Source organism: Miscanthus floridulus, chromosome 14, assembly GCF_019320115.1.
Source record: "Miscanthus floridulus cultivar M001 chromosome 14, ASM1932011v1, whole genome shotgun sequence".
NCBI lineage: Eukaryota > Viridiplantae > Streptophyta > Magnoliopsida > Poales > Poaceae > Miscanthus > Miscanthus floridulus.
The window spans coordinates 39098905-39119631 of record NC_089593.1 but is presented as its reverse complement, the minus strand read 5'-3'; the positions used below and the strand labels follow the sequence as shown (position 1 = coordinate 39119631).

Here is a 20727-nt window from a genome sequence, read left to right as displayed (position 1 = left end):
AGAGCCATTAGGGTCAAGGAGGGGGTCACTGCGAGGTGACCGGACGCGCAGGTCGCATTGACTGGACACATACACGCCAGCGTTCGGTCGCACATCCATCGCCATGTGTCCTTCGTGTTCATCATCCACCTCATGATCCCAACAGTCAAATCTTCCCGCGCTTGCGCTTAATCAACGACCGGACACGCCGACCCGATGACCGGATGCGCTGGAGCCACGTCAGGTCACGCTCGCGCCTACGCCCCCGAGCTATCGATCAGACCCGCCGTGAAGCGACCAGAAGCGCCGCCGCCTGGAGTCCAGTTGACTCTATAGAGATTCCATAGCCAGCAAATCTCGATTGGACGCGTTAGGTCGAGGCTGACCGGACCCAAGCGAAGTTCGTTCCTCTCCAGCGTTCTCGCGCCACTCCACATCAGCACGACCGGACGCGGAAATAGTGTCCCGACCGCGTCTGGTCGCACGCCTGTGCCAGAGTTCAGTCTGAACCCGAGGCCGCGCCACCACATTACCACTGACTGGACGCACCCGAACAGGGTCCGGTCCTACGTCCGGTCACAAGAAAATGCGCCTTCTCTTTTCTAACTTCTCCACCCTTGCTCAAATGTGCCAACCACCAAGTGTATCACCTTGTGCACGTGTGTTAGCAACTTTTCACAATTTTTTTCAAGGGTGTTAGCACTTATTAGAATCTAAATGCATATGTAATGAGTTAAAACATTTAGTGGCACTTTGATAACCACATTTCACAACGAGTTTCACCTCTTTTAATAGTACAGCTATCTATCCTAAATGTGATCACACTCTCTAAGTGTCTTGATCACCAAAACAAAAGCACCTATCAATTATACCTTTGCCTTGAGCTTTTTGTTTTTCTCTTTCTTCTTTTCCAAGTTTTGAGCACTTATCATCACCATTGCCTTCACCATCATCATGATCATCATTCACTTGCTCCACCACTTGGATTAGTACTAACCTATCTCATACACACTTAGAGCAAAGGTTACCAAAACCAAACTAGAGTTTTCACCAAGCCCGGTGCTGCTGGCGATGGTGGTGGTGGTGGTGCTCGCACGGCGCCGGCGCCTGCTCCGAACCTGACAGTTGGAATCGCCCGACCCCAGGCTTCCTCATGTTGCAAGCGTATGTTTCAAGTGTTTTAGATATTTCGTATGTATGTTTCAAGTGTTTCATGCGGATGTTGCAAAAGTAGATCGGGATGCTGCATATGTTGAAATGATTGTACACGTATGTTGCAAGTGTCTGTTCTCAATGTTTCATCTGTTTTTTTATATGTATGTTGCAATGTGTTTATCAGGATGTTATATATGTTTCACACATCTATTGCATGTGTTTTTATCTGAATGTGTCGGTTGTCTCGTATGTATGTTACAATTATTTCATTTAGATGTTTTCAAAAATAGATTGGGGTGTTGTGTATGTTGCAAAGTGAACCACCTGCCGTAGCTGCTAGGCGCCGTGCATGGAGGGGAGCGGCGCAGCAGGCTTCAAGGGGCGCGGGAAGCAGGAATCGTGGGGAAGTAGTGTGGGCGGGCCACGCTTTGTGCGTCCAACAGGCGCTTGTGGCATTGCAGCAGGCACGGGCGTCAGGATGTAGCGGGTCCGTCCGGACACTAGTGCTGCTGAATAGTAATTCATCTCATCCGGCCTGTTCGGCTGGTATTAAAGCCGGATAATAAGCCAGCTAAAGCTGTTTTATTGTGAGAGAAAAATACTGGAGATTCTAGCTGATAAGCCGGAATAGGCCCATCAAAGGTGTCATCATTGCTGTTTTACACGTCTCGCTAATCTTCATCTGCACTTTCCGATGAGTTTCAATTCAAATCTCTTCGGAAGGCAGCCCTCTCTACACTACTACGTACAATATAATCTCTTGGAAAATCATCTACAGTATCCAACCGTAAAACTGAAACAAAAATGGAAAATACGACATAAAAAGAACATTTGATCACGTACGAATGTTTTCTTTCGCTGATTGATATGTTATGGTCTCCGCGTCCTGTCACTGTGAAATGAATCGCTGCAGATCGACGAGCATGACGGTGATGTCGTCCCGGCTCCCTCTGTTCCTGGCCAAGGCGACCAGCTCCTTGCACGATCCCACAGAGGACGTTGTTTCCGCCGCGGCGGCGGAGACGACGACGTCGACGGCCTCCTGGCAGGACACCTTGTTCCAGAGGCCGTCGGACGCGACGACGAGGAAGCGGCAGTCCGGGGTGAGGCGGCGGCGCGAGACCTCCGGCTCGCAGGTGACCCAGGCCTTCATGGACGCGTCGCCGAACGCGCGCGACACGGCCAGGCAGTCCTGCACGCGCCACACGCCGCTGCTGCCGCAGCTCACGTACCCTCCCTGTAATGCAATCTCATCAGTACTGGCTCGATGACTGCAAAGAGAAGCTTCTACAAGCGGATCACTTGTGCATCAGTGCAGGCATGATTAGTTGTGTGCTCTTGGTCCGGCCGTCTCGGTCGCCACTTACCGAGCTCTCGATGCGGCGCCTCTCGTCCTCGCGGGCGGCGGTGTGGTCGCTCGTCAGCGCGGTCGCGACGCCGCTGCGGCTGCCAAGGACGGCACGGCAGTCGCCCACGTTGGCGACGAACAGCTCGCCGTCCTTTACCAGAGCCGTCGCCGCGCATGCGCCACCGCGTACGCCCTACATAACACAGGATTACCGATTAGTAATTATCAAATGCAAATTACTGGTAAAGAGTAATATAATGGAGTTGCAGAGTCTTGATGTTATTGCTAGTAGTACTGCTATTCATGGAAAACTATGCATGTGCAAGCTAAGTTCAAAATTTGCTCATGTGTGTGTGAAATTCGCTTCACAGTGCTTTCGTGCAATTATTTAAGGGAGTTGTAATATTTCAGGTGCCTAAATTTTCGAATAACAATTTTACACAATCACATACAACAAAAAGAATAATCTACAAGATATAATCCATAGTTTTTTTTTAATTCCAAACAATGATAAAATTATATGTCACCCGAACAATACACACAAAATTAGGCACCTAAAATATATGAGAAGTGATAAATTAAACTGTGATAGAATTTCAAGCAATGTACTTCCTCTGATAGGGAGTACATGTCCTTTGTTTTCTGTTAGTTCGAACATACGGGTTCATTTGGTAGGGATCCAAATTCTCATAGAAACACTTCAGGTAAGGATCAGAATTACTTTTATGTAATCGATTGTTTGGTAGGCTAAATTCTGATTCAAAAAAGATGTTTTATATAAAAAACCATATAAATAAAAATATGCTAAAAATACAAACTTTATGTGTAAGCAAAGAATACAACTCATTTTAACTTATTGTTCTTAAAAAGGATAACTAGAAAAAAAAAAGTACCGTTCCAGGCGTATAGGAGAAACTATAACTGGGATCTAGCAGAACCAGGCTCGATCTTTTTCGCTCGTCCCAGTCAAAAAGCGCGAGATCGATAGAAACATTCCATGGCAGAATCGTTTCACGAATTTAGGGTTTGGTAGCATTTGTTCCGATTCCAACAAGAGTCGATACCGATCCGATTATCCAAACGGACCCTAAGTCCAACTAGTTGAACATTGAGGCTTTTACTTGTGTGCCACTATAAAAGTTTATAATTACCCACAAGCCACAAAAAAAGTTCGAGCGCACCCAGGTGTCACTGGGCAAAACTTTTTTGCCCTCCAAGTCATTCCGTCTAGTTTTGCCTTTAACGGTATCAAACGTGTGGATGAAATGACTATTTTACCCTTAAGTCAGTTGGAGTTCTAATTTTGTTCCCTTTTGTGCCACTCAAGTCTGTTAGAGTTCTATTTTTTTCGCTTTGCTCTAGTACCACGCCGTGGTGCCAAAATTGAATAATTTTTTTATCAACACTAATTTAATTAGTATTCAAATTATTTGCAACAATTTTTAGTTTTTAACATCACAAATTTGAAAATCCCGCTACTCTTATATTAAACAGCAACCATATCCCGACGACAATATTTCAAATTTTTCGTTCTAGCTGGTACCCACGACAACAAAAATAATAATAAGCCAAACTAATATTAAAAATATATTTTTTTTTCTCATCCTGGTACCCAGGACAATCCGAACAATCTCATCAGACATCTCCTAGTATTAGCAAACAATAGAGATTATGGAGTGGGCGCCAGCCCATGGTTCAGGCTTTCGCTCGAACATGTGGTGAGCATGTGCGTCATCTTCCTCCAGCACCACCACGGCGGTGGCCATCGCCTTCGACCGTGACTCCGTGCGGCTTGGACGACACCACCGTGCCCCTGGCCGGCTCGCGCATGCAAGGGGCCATCACCCGCGGGGCGCAGTGCCCTGATCCGCCGCGACACGTTCAGCTGGCCGACAGTACGCGTCTGTGTGCCAAGAAGCCTCTGCGGCAGTGGCCTGGGTGCACAGTGCAGCAACGCGCCTACCATAGGCGAGAGGGCGCGTTACGACCCAAGGTCCGGAGTGGTGCACGCGAAGCCAAGGGAGGTCTGCGTTGCGGCCGGGTGCTCCTCCCTCGTCGTCGTCCCGTGTGCTTGAGGTGGCGTGGCCGCGGGCTCGAACGCCGGTTTGACGAGGTCACGGACGGCGGGGTCAGCTCCCGGCTTGGGGTGGCGGTGAGGCTCAGCGGCGCAGGCCGTCGTGGCCAACAGCGGCGGCGTCCGCTGCAGGGCGGGTTGCTCCTGACCGCGGTCCTAGGCGCGGCGAGTAGCAGCAAGCCGCGGTGCGTGGCGCGGCGAGGCACAGCGATGCAGGCCGTTGCGGCCAGCAGGAGTGGCGTCCGCTGCAGGCCGGGTTGCTCCCGACCGCTGCCCTGGGCGCGGCGAGCAGTAACAAGGGCACCAGAGAAGAGCCAGAGCGAGAAGGGGCGAAGGCGGCGGGGTGCGTTGGACTCCGAGTTGAAGAGCGCGATGGAGGACAAAGGATAGGGTTGAGAGTGAGGGGACATTTTAGACAATTTCACTAGCCGGTCTAACATGTCAGAGCTCCTAAACGGTGAAAACCAAACAGAATACAAACGGAATGGCATGGAGATCAAAGAAGTTCCGACCAGTGACACCTATGACCGTCCAAACTTTTTAATAGCTCGTGGGTAATTATAAACTTTTATAATGGCACACAGGTAAAAGCCTCTTAAACTTTCACCATTAATAATATATATGTAAAATTTGCGTAGACTAACACACAAGATCGATGTTATTGGATAAACTAGAACAACTATATTTCCTTGCAAAAATGCGCATAAGAACTAAATACTACGCATATGAGCATATATAATCACCTAGCTTGGACAAAGCAGAAAGCTAACCTTTTCAAATGCACAAAACACTAACGTTGAAAGCAGGAACAATACGATGGTTGTTAAACTCCACGACGCGGGAAAACCCACTCTCATCAACGCCGTACCGTACTTTACATGAACCGGGAATTGAGAACGCGTAGGCGTGCCGTACGGACGAGGGTGCACGGCAGCTAGCCAGCAGGTGAGGTGCATGCATGACCTAGACCTAGTCAATGCATGTGAACGTTAGTACTACTACCGACGGCCGCCCCTCTGCATGCATACATGCCATCCTAGCTAGCAGAGGCCACACGGCACTGGCACTGAAGCAACACGCAGCAGCAGCAGCTTGCCAAGCCAAGCCAAGCCATGCAGTCATCGATCTCTATCACACACGCACACCATGCATACCACTTGGCTTAAACCTAGCTCGCAGATTAGGCCAACTGGTGCTACCTGCCAGGCTGCCACTGCCTACGCGTGGCTACCGGAATCGCGACGTGAGCGGTCGACGTCCAGCTGAAAACAGCAACTAACACGCAAGAAAGGCTTGACCCGTTCAAACCATGCACGCCGAACGCCAATAATGTGCATGCACAGACCCGGTCAAACAAAAAAAAAAGCTACTAGTTGCTTGCTGCTCTTGCATTGCAATTTGCAAGCTACTTCCCTCCGTTTGGGTTTACTTGTCAGCAACTTTTTACTGTAGCAAATTTGACTATTTGTTTTTTTTTCTAAAAAAACTTAGATACTTCCATGTATATAATACTAATGAAGTATGTTCAATAAAAAATCATATATATGAAAACTTGATATATCTAAAAATCTTTTACAGAAAAAAATATATGGTCAAAATTGCTACAATAAAAATTCAGTGATAAGTAAACGAAAACGGAGGTAGTACCAGTATAGGCTACACGAATCTGCTCTTGCATAAGCATATAGATGATGCCTACCTGGGTCAAGAACTCGCGGTCCGTCGTCAGGTAGGCTGCTCTGATCGCCGCCACGACCGCGTCAGCACTCGTCTTGGGCGGCTGCGTTGACGACAGTGACGACGGCGATAGCTCCGGCTGCTGCTGGCTCGCCGTGGTCGAGGCGGCGAGTGCGGCGACGACGTTCTTGCCCAGCCTGTCGGCAACGAAATCCACGGCCGCCCGGCCACCGTGCCCGTCGTACACACCGTAGAACGCCTGTACAGCAAACAAGGACGCAAATTTATGATTGTCTTGTTGAGTATACTCATCTTACATATTTGACAAAATAAAAGAATGGATATAGTACAGTTTCTTAAATACAATGCTGCCTTTTTTTTCTTTGAATGGGGGAACACTGCTGCCTTTTGACCAACAAAGACATGTGCCTTCTCATGAGGGCAGCTAAGCAATGGACTGGTTCTCGCTTCGTCAATACTTTCTTAAACAACTTCGGAGTACTAGCTAGGTGCGTTGCTTGCGTAATAAGAATACAAAGGAGTTATCGGTGAGAAGCTAAGAGTTAAGATTCCATGCTGATTTTTTTTTAAAAAAATAATGGCATTCCACTTGATTTTAACTACATGTCTAGAAAAGCTGAAACATCTTATAATTTAAAACAGATGGAGTATAATAGAGTAGTATGCACTTATGTGAGTATTTTTCTATTTTACAATCCCAAAATGGTTGCGCAAAGATCAAATTCACTTGAAGATCATAGTATGTAAGCATTTAATTTTGCTTTTTCAAAGAAAGGCGAGAACTCTACCTATTTAGCAATACATATAGGGCGTGTTTGGTTTGTTCCTCCCAGGAGCCGCCTAGCGCAGGCAACGTTCCCAAGCAAGACGAGATGGATGCTTGGCGATGCTCCTGCCTGGGAGACGTCGATCCAAATAGGCCCATGTAGTTTAGTGTACTTAGTTTCGCGTAGACATCTACCGATCCGTTGCTACAAGGAAATTGGGGGGGGGGGGGGGGGGGGGGGGGGGGATTATTATTCATCATCAAGCATATCTGAACAACCACATCTGTTTGGTCCGTTCAATTTCATTCAATGGCCAACTTCAATCTTAGTGTGAGATGTCTTCTTCTTCAATGTACCACATCACCAAAAAATGGTTTTTTTATGTTTCTAGGCCAATGAAGTCTATTATGAGGTTCAAAAGTGATTTCAATATCAATGTTATTGATTGAATTTATAGGTTTTACAAGATCGCGGAATTAAGCACTAGTTATGACATTTATCCATAAAATGTAGATTTCCGCACCGTCTCATCGTTTGTTACCAGATTTTTTCATTTGGGAAAAAAATACACCATCTAGAACACCTAGGTAGTAGGTTAGTATCCCCATCCTCCGAACATAGTTGCTTTGAGCTTCATAACAAATTAACAATATCGAGGTGATAATATGAAATGTGCGTACCAATTGGGAGGCTCCTTGAACGGTGTGATCAGTGATGACCCCATAGCCATCCTCCATGGCGTGCCTGACCCCTCTCCTGCTGGCCAGGCAGAACCCCTCGCCCTGCACTTCCAGTTCGGTGGCCACCTCTGCATCCATGTCCGCCACCGCGCCGAACGGGTCGACGCCGGGAGCGCAGGCCATGGGCGCCGGTATGGCCAGCCTGGGCGGCCGCCTTCCCCTCGCCGCCTTATTGGCCGCCGCCGTCTTCGTCTCCGCAACTCTCTTGCCCGTCTGCTGCTGCTTGAGCGCCGGAACAACGACGACCACCGGCGTCATCAGCTGGTCCTTGTTGGCGTCATCGAGGGCCATCAGCGCCGCCCCCACCGGCTGGTGCGCCTTCTTGCCGCAGGCCGCCGCCGCCGCCCTCGCCGGCTGCTGCTGCCATGGCGCGGGGACGATCGCCGAGGTCGACGTCGGCGAGCAGAGGGGCATGAGGAGGAGCAGGCTGCTGCGGATGATGAGCGCGTGCGCGAGGCGAGCCAAGGCGGCGACGGCGGAGCGCAGGAACCTGACGCCGTGGAGCATCACTCCGGCCGATCGATCCGGCGGCCCGGTCAACGGAGACGGACGGACGTCGGCGGGTGGAGGACGGAGGATGAGGACCTGATCGATGCGCGCGCTTGGCTTGGTCGGTTTCGTCGTTCTTGGATTAGGTGTGTGCTATTCCTGTGGGGTGAAAAAATGCTGGCGGGGAGGTACGTGGCTTTGCTTGGACGGGGTTTGGTTACGTTTATATAGGTGGCGGGAAGGAAGCCAACCCAACCCAGCTCAACCGGGAGAAGGGGTCGTGAGGTTGACCGGTCAAATTACAGCCTTTTGTGCCAGGATAGCATCGCGATCGGCACATGCAATCAATTTTTTTTTTTTGACAACACCCATGCAATCAATTTTGTTTGTCATTTGTGTGCGTAAGCGCTCCACAAGAAACTGTAATCAAATACAGTATATATAAAATATTAATATTTAAAATGTATAATTAGAATCATTAGATGAATTGTTGATTATATTTTTATAATAAACTTCTTTAGAGATAAAAAGAATATTGCTAATATCTTTTATAGATCTAATGAAACTTAAGAAATTTAACCAGAACGTATCTCATAGTGATATTGTTTTTTTTTGGAACGGAGGAAGTACATCTTTCCTCAGACTGGCAGTAATTTTAGCACTAGTTTTGGTAGGATTTCTTTTGTGCTATTGATTCTCTTGAGAAAATGATTCTAGGATCGAAAATAATTCTATGATAATTATGTAGGATAAATTCTATGGGTAAAATGGTTCTGTGCGAAAAGTAAATTATGAGACGCTAGGTTTTTCATCTTCTAACATCTTAGTTCATTTCCAAAGAATTACATGACATAACATTCAAGGGATTCTTTTATAAAATACTACTATTTAGCAATGATTATGATCAATACGTGAGTAAGTTAGTTTCTCCAAGAGGCGTCTTTTAAATAAGAGCAAGATTAACAATACTGGCTGTATGGATATTTACACTCTATTTATTCGCATGCTTATATATTTTTTCCTTTATTAAAGTTTCTCGGTACATAAGCTGATCGTAAACTTACATCCCGCTTCTCTTCTCTCCTCACTTCTTTCCTCCACCTTAACCTAAAGCCCACCTATAGCCATTTAGTGTACTTGCTCTAAGAGCTCTACTAAAAATGTACTTAATTTATCCTATTTAGTAATTATGTTCCTTAGGCCAATCTGAATGGGTGGTTTTATGAGAGTTCTATGGGCATTAAATATGCTGACGTGTCACTGTATTGATGAAAAGAGCGATGATAAAATTAAGTTTTATAGGAGTAGAAAGAGTTTTATGGGGATGAACTCTTTGACACTGTTTTCAAGATATGTGTGTTGGAAACTGAGACTTGAAACTTCGACTCAAACTTGCCTTATTTCTTTTCCCCTTTATGGGCAGTGTATTTTTTTGCGAAAGGAAGGGGACTTATATTAAATCTTGGTAGAGTATATCCCCAAATTACACATGAAAAAATCTGAAGAACACATTGATTTATGAATTTTTTTTGGGGAACTATTGAAGATGCTCTAACAACATAACTAACTAATTAGTGACGGACAATTAGTGTTTTGCCAGACTCCTTGTTTGATACTAAAATTGCTTGGGCAACTAGTATGTGGTATTTCCAGCGGAGAGAGTAGTACCTAATTTCCCCTGTTTCAGCAATTACATGTTCGTTTTTTCACTTTATTTATTACGTGATGAGGTTACGTTGCTTTCCTTTGACCATTGGTCACAACACTTAAATGTGAAAAGCCACACGGGTAACTGAACCCAGATTACGGCCGTCTGGAAGGAGTAAAAACCTGGTTTAGGAGACGCGACGACGCACGCAACGATGGATGGATGCTGTCGTTCAGGTGTGAAAATTCAGGCCGCCGTCCGGCGCAAAAACCCCTCCTGCAGATCGAAGCAGCAGAACCATTCAAATTCGTTCGGCAAGGCAACGCCCTGTGGGCTGGGCTACCAGCAGCTAGAGTATGGCCGGCCAAAACTCTGTAATCAATTGCCTGCGTCGCCGCGCCGGCAGCGGCAGGTGAGGTCGGTCGAGGAGGCAGAATAGGTCGCCTGCCCGCCTGGCTGCCTCGCTTGACCCGCATGGCGTGTGCGTGTCCCAGCTGGTGCTGTCGTGCCACGTCCGGGCTGGCAGCGTGTGCAGATGATGTGGCCTGGCGCCTGGCGGGCCGACCGTCTCTGCTACGGTGAGGGTGACATGGCGTGTGAGCTGGAGCGTCGCGTATCCATGCGTGCGTGTGTGTGTGGATGGGCCCAGGAGCGTGCGGCGGAGGCACGTTGACGACGTCGGTGTCGGGGAATCAGATCCTCTGAAGTCGGCAAAAACGACTTGTCTCTGCAGTCCAGCATCTGAGCCATCCAATTTGCATCCAACCGTGAGTGAAGTAAACTCTGGAAACAAACCAATCTCATGGGCCGGCCCATACCAGCTCAGCGTACCGACTCCTCTGGGTGCGACTCGTTCGATTCCGCCTGTCCGCCGTCGCTCGTTCCTCTTGCCGATCGGCTGCCACCGGCCACCGCGATGCTCGGATGTGCTTAGGCCGCCGGGTGTGCTCGCTCACTCCGCTGGCCACGCGTGCGCTTGCCCGCTCTGCGAGCGCTCGCTCGCCGCCGCAAGTGCTCGCCCGCGTCGCCGTAACGCACGCTCGCCCACGCTGCCGACCTGCCGAGGAAGGTCACCGGTCGCCTCGAGTGCTCGCTAGCTGGCGCAACGCGCGCTTACCGGCCGCCACCGCGCCGCCGCGTGTGTTCTGCGTGGCCGCCGGGTGTGCTCGCTCGCTCCGCTGGAGCGCTCGCCCGCCGCCGCAAGTGCTCACCCGCGCCGCCGTAACGCGTGCTCGCCCACGCTGCCGCCCTGCCGAGGAAGGTCATCAGTCGCCTCGAGTGCTCGCCTGCGCCACTGTGCTTGCCAGCCACTGCAACGCGCGCTTGCCGGCCACCACCGCGCCGCCGCGTGTGTTCTGCGTGGCCACCGGGTGCGCTCGCTCGCTCCGCTAGAGCGCTCGCCCGCCACCACAAGTGCTCACCCGCATCGCCGTAACGCGCGCTCGGCCACGCTGTCGGCCTGCCGCGGAAGGTCGCCGGTCGCCTCGAGTGCTCCCCTGCGCCACCGTGCTCGCCAGCCGCCGCAACACGCTCTTGCCGGCCGCCACTGCGCCGCCACGTGTGTTATGCATCGTGTGAAGTTTGAAGAGTTTCAGAGAACGAGAGGAGAGAGAGAGTATCGGAGGGAGGAAGGGATAAGGGAGAGCACTGGGAGCCTGGGACGGGGAAGGGGAGCGCTGGCGAGGTGGAAGCCCTGCTGACATGCCATGCCGTCGGGTCAGGGAGGGGAGGAGAGGGTAGCGCCGGCTGTGTAGGGACCTCCGACTCCGAGCATCACGGTGGCCGGTGGCGGCCGGTCGGAAAGAGGAACGAGCAACGGCGGACAGGCGGAGTCGAACGAGTCACAACTAGGGGAGTCGGTACGCTGAGCTGGTATGGGCCAGCCTATGAGATTGGTTTATTTCTAGAGTTTGCTTCGCTTACGGTTGGATGCAAAGACAAATCGTTTTTGCCAACTTCAGAGGATCTGATTCTGGTGTCGGTCAGGATGTTTGTACTACTGGCGCTGCCCTGCGCTGATACTACTGTAGCTAGTGGCTGCTGGAGTGCTGCTGTAATTTTGCTGTCCAAATTCCGTTTCCTTGCAGGCGGCCGGCCGGGGTTCGAAGCGATGACTAGCTGGCGTTGGGGGTGGTGTGAGTGTGCGTGCGTTAGGTATGGATTTGTACATAAAGGATAAGGCATCAGTTCAGATACTAAAGCTTAGTGGAGGCATAAAAAAATTATGTTTCCTTCTCCAAGACGTCAGCTAGTTTACTACTGCCTCCGTGTATAAAATAATAATACTGCTCCAGATTCTATCTAGATTAAGCTATTTTGAATTCAACTAAATTTCCCTTATTTTTTCGTGAGTCCGTTCAGTCTTCTTTTTGTTTTGTTTTTTTTCGTTTTGTTTGGTTTTACAGTGAGTATTGAGTTGTTTGGTCGTTTTTGTTTGAGAAAAATTGTGTTTTTGTTCAGCAATCTAATTATGATTTTGTCCTTGATTTTTAACTTTCTAATTTTTGTTCTCGCTATTCTATATCTATATATCTATATACCTAATAATAAAAATGTAAAATTTCTAACTATTTTTTTAGTCCATCCATTTTTTTTGGTCCATTTCCCTCTAACTAACGAACAACGGAGATTTCTTCTGTCTGGACTTCTATATATAACATGTACTCATTTTTATAATAGCTCTTGTCTACGTAATACGGAGTCCGATTCCAAAATGTATTGGGTCGTGTATGGCACCTGGATAAAGATATTCCAGGATTGGACTACTGGATAGCTACGAATCCTATTCCAAATATAGGTCCCTTTGATTCTGAGTAAGCTGAATAGAAATCCTATTCAAATACAGATAGAAATAGAAAAAATAGTAGTAGTATAAAATCTTATTCTGGTATTAAATCACAAAGTGTTCTGATCCTTTTCTATTTATTATCCTATACGTATTATGGAGAATCCGTTTTGTACTTCCATGACCGTTGGTCGTTTTTTTCCAACTCATTTAGTTTCTTTTCTTCTTCGTGATAGTTTCCTTTATTTATTGTCATTTTTCTTTTTTTTACGAATCCTATTCCAAATTTAGGTCCCTTGAATTTGAGTAAGCTTAATAGAAATCCTAATTCAAATACAAATAAAAATAGAAAAAATAGTAGTATAAATCTTATTCTGGTATTAAATCACAAAGAGTCCTGACCCTTTTCTATTTATTTATCCTATACCTATTGTGGAAAGCCCGTTTTGTACTTCCATGACCGTTGGTTATTTTTTTGTCTGACTCATTTAGTTTCTTTTCTTCTCGGTGATAGTTCCTTTTTTTTATTGGTCATTTTTCTTTTTTTTACGAATCCTATTCCAAATATAGGTCCTTTTGATTATGAGTAAGCTAAATAGAAATCCTAATTCAAATACAAATAAAAATAGAAAAAAATAATAGTAGTATAAATCTTATTCTGGTATTAAATCACAAACAGTTCGGGTCCTTTTCTATTTATTTATCCTATATTATGTATTATGGAGAGTCCATTTTGTACTTCCATGACCGTTGGTCGTTTTTTTTTGACTCATTTAGTTTCTTTTCTTCTTCGTGATAGTTTCCTTTTCTTTATTGGTCGTTTTTCTTTTTTTTCTCGAGTCGGCTCCGGCACATTGGCCATGTCCGTTTCTTTCATTGCACTTTCACTTTTAACATTTATATCTTTTCTATTCATCATGTTCCAATAAATAAATATGAAAAATCAAGAATAAAGAAAGGCATTTGAACCTTTATTTTTTCATGAAAACTAAAAGTTTTCATCATCAAGTTACTGATGCGGTTTCGATTAAGAACAAAACTTATCTTATAAGAACTTGGTTGAACTAATGGTCTAACTAATCAAATGTGAACTAATATCTTGAGGTGTTTGAGTTTCCTTTTCATTATTGGTCGTTTTTCCTTTCCTTTTCTCGAGTTGGCTCCGGCACATTGGCCATGTCCATTTCTTTCATTGCACTTTCACTTTATCGTTTATATTTTTTCTATTAATCATGTTCCAATAAATAAATATGGAAAACAAAGAATAAATAAAGGCCTTTGAACCTTTATTTTTTCCTAAAAACTAAAAGTTTTCATGGTCAAGTTATTGATGCAGTTTTAATTAAGAACAAGGCTTATCTTATAAAAAACTTGGTTGAACTGATGGTCTAACTAATCAAATGTGAACTAATATCTTAAGGTGTTTGTGGTTAGTTCGGTCTAAATAAATTTGTCTCGACTGTATGCATGCACCAGTGCAACCCTGAGAGTCCCGCAACACGAAAATTAGAGAGAGGTCACCTGTCATAATTATCGGTGGGCAGACCAGTACTTGACATATCGACAACTAACTTCTTGTCGTCTTGAACTAAAGATCCTGAACGAAAGTCACGAAACTTGATATTTAACTGCAACTGTAACACCCCCGATGTTAGCCACTTGCTAGGCAGTGGTTTTATGCTCAAACATGACAGGATAAGTGGTGATGAAGGTGTCAAGGTCAAATTTATGAAAATGAGCCCCAACTTAAACTTGGACAACACACCTTTGCTTACATGTTGACCCTTTTCAAATGTATACCTGAGTAATGTTGAAGGTGCTTCTTTCATTTGTCGCATATCAATTTCCACCCACACTGACAATTGGAAAAGTTTCATGAAGTTGGGAGCCAAGAAGTCACATGAAACGATAAGTTACATTTTTGCTTAAATTGATTCATTTAGCAAATGGAAACATGGAATATCGATAAAACCTTGCTACATTGTCCAAATGACTCTAATTGAACTCTACAACGAAAGTCATGAGGGTTCATGTTGAGCAAATATCAAGAAAATGCCTCAATTGGTCAAAAACCCTAAATCCAGGGTTTAACGAGGTGCTGCTTTGACCAAAATGAAACAATAATTTATGTACCAAATATGAAGTTTGACCTTTAATCAAAGTTGAAGTTTGAGTGGAGTACAACAAACTTTATTTTTGGACCAAGACCTAATTCAACTTCTAAGTGTCTCATATAGTGGTCTCAAGTTTGAAAGCAGTGCTCTTTTGGGCTCTTAGAAATCTAAGTCCCTGATCGGCAACAACGAGTTGACATGTTGGGACATTTTTATCTCTAAAATGCATATGGTAACTCAACTGGATTCCTTAATATGAGTTGAAATACACTTTTGTGAAGGAAACAACAAAATAAGTCTCAGCAGATTTTGAGCTCATTTGATCATTCAAAAGTTCTCTCCAGAATGGCAAGTTCACTGAATTCGGTTATACTTAGCTGAAACTCGAAATCCAGTTTCATCTACCCCTATTTGGAACATTTTATCTCCTAACCCAGGCATGATCTAACCACGAGCCTTTATGCTTGGTTTGGGAATTAGAGAGGGGAGAAGAATGCAGTTTCAGTCGGCTTGAAACTGAAACTCAAGGTTCGGTTTTGGGTACCCTCTTTTGGAGCTCTATATCTTCCAATCTAGGCCAAGTTAGCTCAGGATCCTTAAAGAAATCTTGTTCACCTCACGAATATCTACGGTTTTGTCTCTTGCACCAAAATCAATGGACAACCGGATCGGGAGACAGAGGATGAGAAAGTTGGCAATTTCAGTTGTATTTTCGTGGTGGTATTAGCTTGACAGTTTCGTGGTGGTATTAGCTTGATAGTTTTTTATATGAATAGTAAAGGTTGTTCTAAGTGTAAATTAAGGAATCTGTAGGGACCCTAGTGCAAAAGTGTTTTTCTTTTTCTTTTTCCTTATATGCATATAATTAGCTGAAACTTTGGAAATTTATAGTAAATCATAGAAAAATCGTAAAATAGCAAAAGAAGATGTTTTGGAATCCTTGAGAGTATATCTATGCATTAGAGTCATCTTATGACATGTGTTAGTAGAAGGTTTTTGCTGTTTTTATTTATCTACGTTAATTAGGGTTTTCTAGAAATAAATTCATTTTTAAAGTTGTGGTGCTCCAATTGCTATAAAATTTTTATGGTAGGCTACTGATATTATATGTGTAATGTGGTAAAAATTTCAGGTTTATTGGTGCTCGTGTGACTGAGTTATTGATTTAACTTGTTTAGTGCTTCATAAATGCTTTTAAATGAATTATAATTTTTTATGAAGGTGTAAAAATGGAAAATGTTGTTCCATTACCTTGGTAGGAGGTTGTTATGTCATGTTGATATATAATAAGGCTATGTATTTGCAGAAAATAGTGTGTTTTAGATTTATCTTGCTCTCACATGTTTTCTTGCATTAGCAATTTGTCTTTTTTGTAATAATTAATCTATAAAACCTAAGCATGTAAGATTTGTACAATAATCATGTTTTGTCATCATCTATCTCTCATAAAAAATTGAGATTCAAATAAGATGTTTGCAACATCACCTATAATTAATATATAGGTTTTTATATATAGAAAAGCTAATAAAAGTTTGTTAGTAGATGCTTGTATTTATGCCATGTAATACTTCTAATAATTGGTGCTAGGTAATGTGATTACTTGGTTATAGTTAGGAGTTGCATGGAGCTGCATATATTGCAACAAAATGTTAGTTGTTAGCAACATAAATGGTAAATGCATATAGTTGTATCTCTACTGTTATGGCTGCATGTATAGTTTTTGTGGTGTGATATTTTTGTGATGCAAATGATGTTTTATGTAGATATGTTGAATTCAAAAGTTGTAGATAATTTCTTTATCTTGCTTTTCCTAAAATTTCAAGATTTTAGGCCTGATGGTTTAGGAGCTATAGATTTTACAATTTTCCTGTTAGGTTTTGCATGCTCTCTGTGCAGATCTGAATGATTGTGTTGTTTGGCTTAGCTAAGTTTTGAATCACCTTCTGGTAATGTTATAAGAGTTGTAGTGATTCTCATAAGCCTTCTAAAATGTCTAATATCACTACCTTTTGTGGTCTAGAACTCTAGTTATTGCTGTTCAAAATAGAATGGTAGATTCTACCCAAATCTGGATAGAGATGCCTTCTTTGTGTTGTTTAACTCTTTTTGCTATGAAATCACCCTAAGATGATAATAACACAGTTGTAGCTAACTTAATAATCTTTCTAAAAAGTTAAGAACACATTTGTTTGATGGATAGAACTCTGGATATGCATTTTAAAAGTTCATGTTAGTTTTTTGTCCTAGTTTGAGCAGATCATCTTGTTAGTGTTTTCACCCTTGTTAACCTTTGAATCAGCTCTAGGTGTAAATAACAAAGTTGTAGATAATTTTTTAAGCTTTCTAGAAAGTCCAAGATCACTTTTATTAAATTCTTGAAATAACTCTAGTTATGGCTACAACGAGTGACTGATGTGCTGCTGTCCAGATTTCTGTACATGGGATAGGTGATTGCTTTAGCCTACTCTTGTTTGGCTAAACTTGTTAGTTAGTTCTTTATTGATAAATGTTTGCAATAGCTGAACTTAAGTTAACGGGTATGTCGTGCTTGATATGCTGGCTATATCCACCTGTTGTGCTTGGTTGATGTTTAGTTAAATAACTTTAAATGCATATATCTTGAGGTGTAAACTTATACTTGTCTTGAATGCTTTTATATGATGCATCTCATGTTACCATTATTCACACTCATGCACTTGCATTGTTGCATCTCATCTAGGTACGCTAGAAGCACAACGCGTGGAAGTGAAGCACATGATAATAGAGTCAAACTAGAAGACAATGTTGGTGGACCTATCCCGAAGATGGAAGGACCTCTAGAGTGCATGCCTAGAGTGGAAGATGTTCCCCATGATAGTGCAAGCTAACTAAACTAACTTTGTGTTGGATCCCAGGCAAGCCCCAAAGCATTCTAAGCCTCCTATGTTTTTACAAATATCACTAGCGTTCTTTATGTTTGATGCATTAAGTTATAGGAGTTGAATGGAAACACTTGATGCATATAAGTTCCTTGTCTAGAAATATAACTTAAACCCTGTGTAGGTCCAGGATCGAATATATGCTTAGTAATGCTTAGACCGGTAGAAGTCGGGTGATTTCCTGTCACCTGCGAGATATAGGTGGATACCGGAGCACGGTTGGCTATATTTGCTATCGTGAAACAGAACCATGGGGTGATGAATAAATGGAGGCCGGGCGGAGTCTATGTGTAGGTTGACTCATGTGATTCCATCTGTGCCGATTAAGGACCACATCGTTGGAGGCCCTCTTGTCATTTTGAATGCATGCCTCTCACTTAGTTGGCCAGATAATTCATTCTGACCGTGAAGCTAAATAGCTCAACTTAGGTCAGGCCTCGTTCTATCAAAGTGCGCACTCTGGATAGTAGTAAGGATGTGCGGGGAGCCAGACGTGAGCCCAAGAGTAGGGTAGTCCTGATCGTCCTGGCAGCTAATTATCCCTGGTTGTGTGGCGCTGATCGAACCCGCAAAATATGTACCTGAGTTGTACCAAAGGTGACCTAAAACTACCTTGGTGCATGTATGTCTGGGTTTGTGTTAGGAAGAAATTCTCAGCTGGTTGAAATTGATTCGAATCACCGTCTCTCCCAGATAGTGAGAAACTTGACGGAGCCCCTTCATCGTAGTAATTAGATTATGGAATATGATGGTTATGATGAATATAAAAATCTTACACCAGCTATGGTTACTATTGTTATGCTACTAAATGATATACCACATGTTTGGCATATGCTAGTTGATAATCTAGAGATGAATAGCTATAATTAACTTGGTTACCAAATTATAAAATGTATAGCTCAACTAGTGGCTTTTATGCAAAATGTTGTCAAGCTAGCTCCACTTATATAGCCTTGCATGATCCTTGGTGTCACTTTATTTTTGGTTTGTGATGAGTAAGTCTAGCTGAGTACATTCAAGTGCTCAGGGTTTATCCCACCATATTGCAGGTGAAGTTCACGGCCTACTGAAGATGGTGGCTAACCGTCGGTGGGCTCGTCAACTCTATATAGTGTTCTTATCTATATACTTTTGTCAGAGGATGTCACGTGTGCTAGCAATGTATTTGGAACTTATATTATTGTAATCATTTGGAAGCTATGTTATTTTCACTAATCGGTTTTGAAAGCCAAACTTGTATTATTATTGTGAACTCATTGCAAACATTATTTCTGCTGCAACTCCGTGTATATGATGTGTATTTGCTTAATCGTGCGATCTTGGTTGTGATGTTTATTTACCGAGGTCCTTCGTGACCCTCGGCGGACTACCGGGTTCTGTCACAGCTGGTATCGGAGCAAGATTAAGCATAATATTGTCATATACATAGTTTAAAAAAACAAAGTTTTGGTTTTAAAAAGCCTATTTTGACTAAAACTTTAGCTGTAGGCAAATTTATCAAAACTAATTTGCAAAACTATGCTAGCGACAACCTCTAGTTAAGCCCAACTAAGGACTACTAGGTGGCTAAGTAAACTGATACTGACTATAGGGGATTTACTTTATTGCAATTTTTATTTCATCGTCCATACGGTATGCTATTGTATGGATGCCATTCGCTTGAGTGGTAATATATGGATCAATATACCTCTACACCCATGTAAGTTGGTGAGTGGCATGACCGCAAGATGTTAGCGTGCGGTCTAAGTGGAGAGGTAGTTTTGATACTAAAGTATATATATCTCATATATATATAGGGAAGTATTTAATTATGGGTTAGCTTTGGTATGGCTATATATGCATATTTTGTATGTATGTATAGACGTATTTACATATGGATAGCTTTGATACAAAAGTATATATATATTCTATATATATACATATATATATATATATTATATGGAAGTATTTAGAATGAAACCTATAGACCAGACTTTCATTTTTGTATATATATAATTGTAGGGTTGGGCTGAAATAATATTCTTCTATAGGTACGCTAACCACGAATGCAAAGATTGAATGTAGCTGAGAACTAGATATATGTCGAGAGACGACGTGTTATGCCACCGAAATAGAACGGGATTGCCACCTTAGGCTGGCAATTTTGTGAGGATGAATAGGACGGTCATGCATCATGATTGTGCTTGTGCATAAATATGCTTCCCTCACTTTTATTCTAATAATAAGTAACTTGTGATCAAATGCCTTGTTCCATGCCGCTTGAATAGCTGTGCTTAAAGATAGTGTGTGATTAGCTTTGCCTTGTATGTTTGCTTCCAAAGGAAATAGATGACAAGTTAGTAGTTAGCAAAAACTTCACCCTTTTGAAAACTAAAACTGGTAGTGATACCTTGTTAGAAGCCTGCACATGCTTTTCTTTTAAATATAATGTCAGGTTCTTCCTTTCAAGTTATCTTCACATTAGTTCTTTAGATTTGTGGTTGCTTGCTTTCTAGGTATTACCATGATGTATGTGTGAATGTGTTGTGATCTAGGTAGTACCATAGTTGTCACCTTTTTTGTCCTCGGTAAGCATACGAGTGTCGAAGAGCCTTATCCTGGAACAACACCCAAGTTATGTTAAATCTCATGGTTGTCTCCAAGTAGATTCCCTTGCTTAGGAGCCTGAGCCTATGTGTCTGATTGTTAGCCCTTGAATGTTTGTGTATCCATGCTTTTGCTTGACTCGTGAGTCCAAGCTTGGTTCCCTTCAATGCTTGCATATGTCGTGGATGTCTTGCTCCTATGTATGAAGACCCTACCCAAAAATCCTTGTCGAACATCTCTGCCCTTATCCTAAAGGTGATTCGGTGCAACGCTAACATCTCACTACCTGAACCTCAGAGTCTTTTCCTTGCAAATCATTTCGTTGCTTTATCAACTAAATCTCTAAGTAGTGTATTGGCTCTGTCTCGCGAATCTCGCTTGTTTAATCTCCAACTCTCTCAAGTCTTAGAATGTTTATTAGTCTTG

General features: G+C 43.6%; 1 protein-coding gene across 2 annotated transcripts; it reads right to left on the bottom strand.

Annotated features, from left to right (window-relative positions):
• Nucleotides 1–1607: 1607 nt before the first annotated feature.
• LOC136505025 (probable protein phosphatase 2C 77) lies at nt 1608–8425 on the bottom strand. 2 transcript variants are annotated; one of them, XM_066500099.1, is made up of 5 exons: nt 7702–8425; nt 6256–6492; nt 2502–2675; nt 1978–2371; nt 1608–1677 (listed from the first exon to the last, which is right to left on the bottom strand). In XM_066500099.1, exons 1-4 carry the CDS (start codon nt 8266–8268, stop codon nt 2024–2026), a joined length of 1326 nt encoding a protein of 441 aa, XP_066356196.1. In that variant the 5' UTR covers nt 8269–8425; the 3' UTR covers nt 1608–1677; nt 1978–2023. The 2 variants fall into 2 exon arrangements, with proteins under 2 accessions (XP_066356196.1, XP_066356195.1); XM_066500098.1 differs by lacking the exon at nt 1608–1677 and having other exon boundaries at nt 1722–2371.
• Nucleotides 8426–20727: the final 12302 nt, after the last annotated feature.

What these genes read in the sequence shown, in the direction of transcription:
- LOC136505025 (XM_066500099.1), bottom strand. Translation starts at nt 8,268, where the DNA reads ATGCTCCACGGCGTCAGGTTCCTGCGCTCCGCCGTCGCCGCCTTGGCT. An exon ending in TTCAAGGAGCCTCCCAATTG is followed by an intron (nt 6,493 to 7,701) that starts GTACGCACATTT and finishes TTTGCTGTACAG; the next exon opens with GCGTTCTACGGTGTGTACGA. An exon ending in ACCGCGAGTTCTTGACCCAG is followed by an intron (nt 2,676 to 6,255) that starts GTAGGCATCATC and finishes TGTGTTATGTAG; the next exon opens with GGCGTACGCGGTGGCGCATG.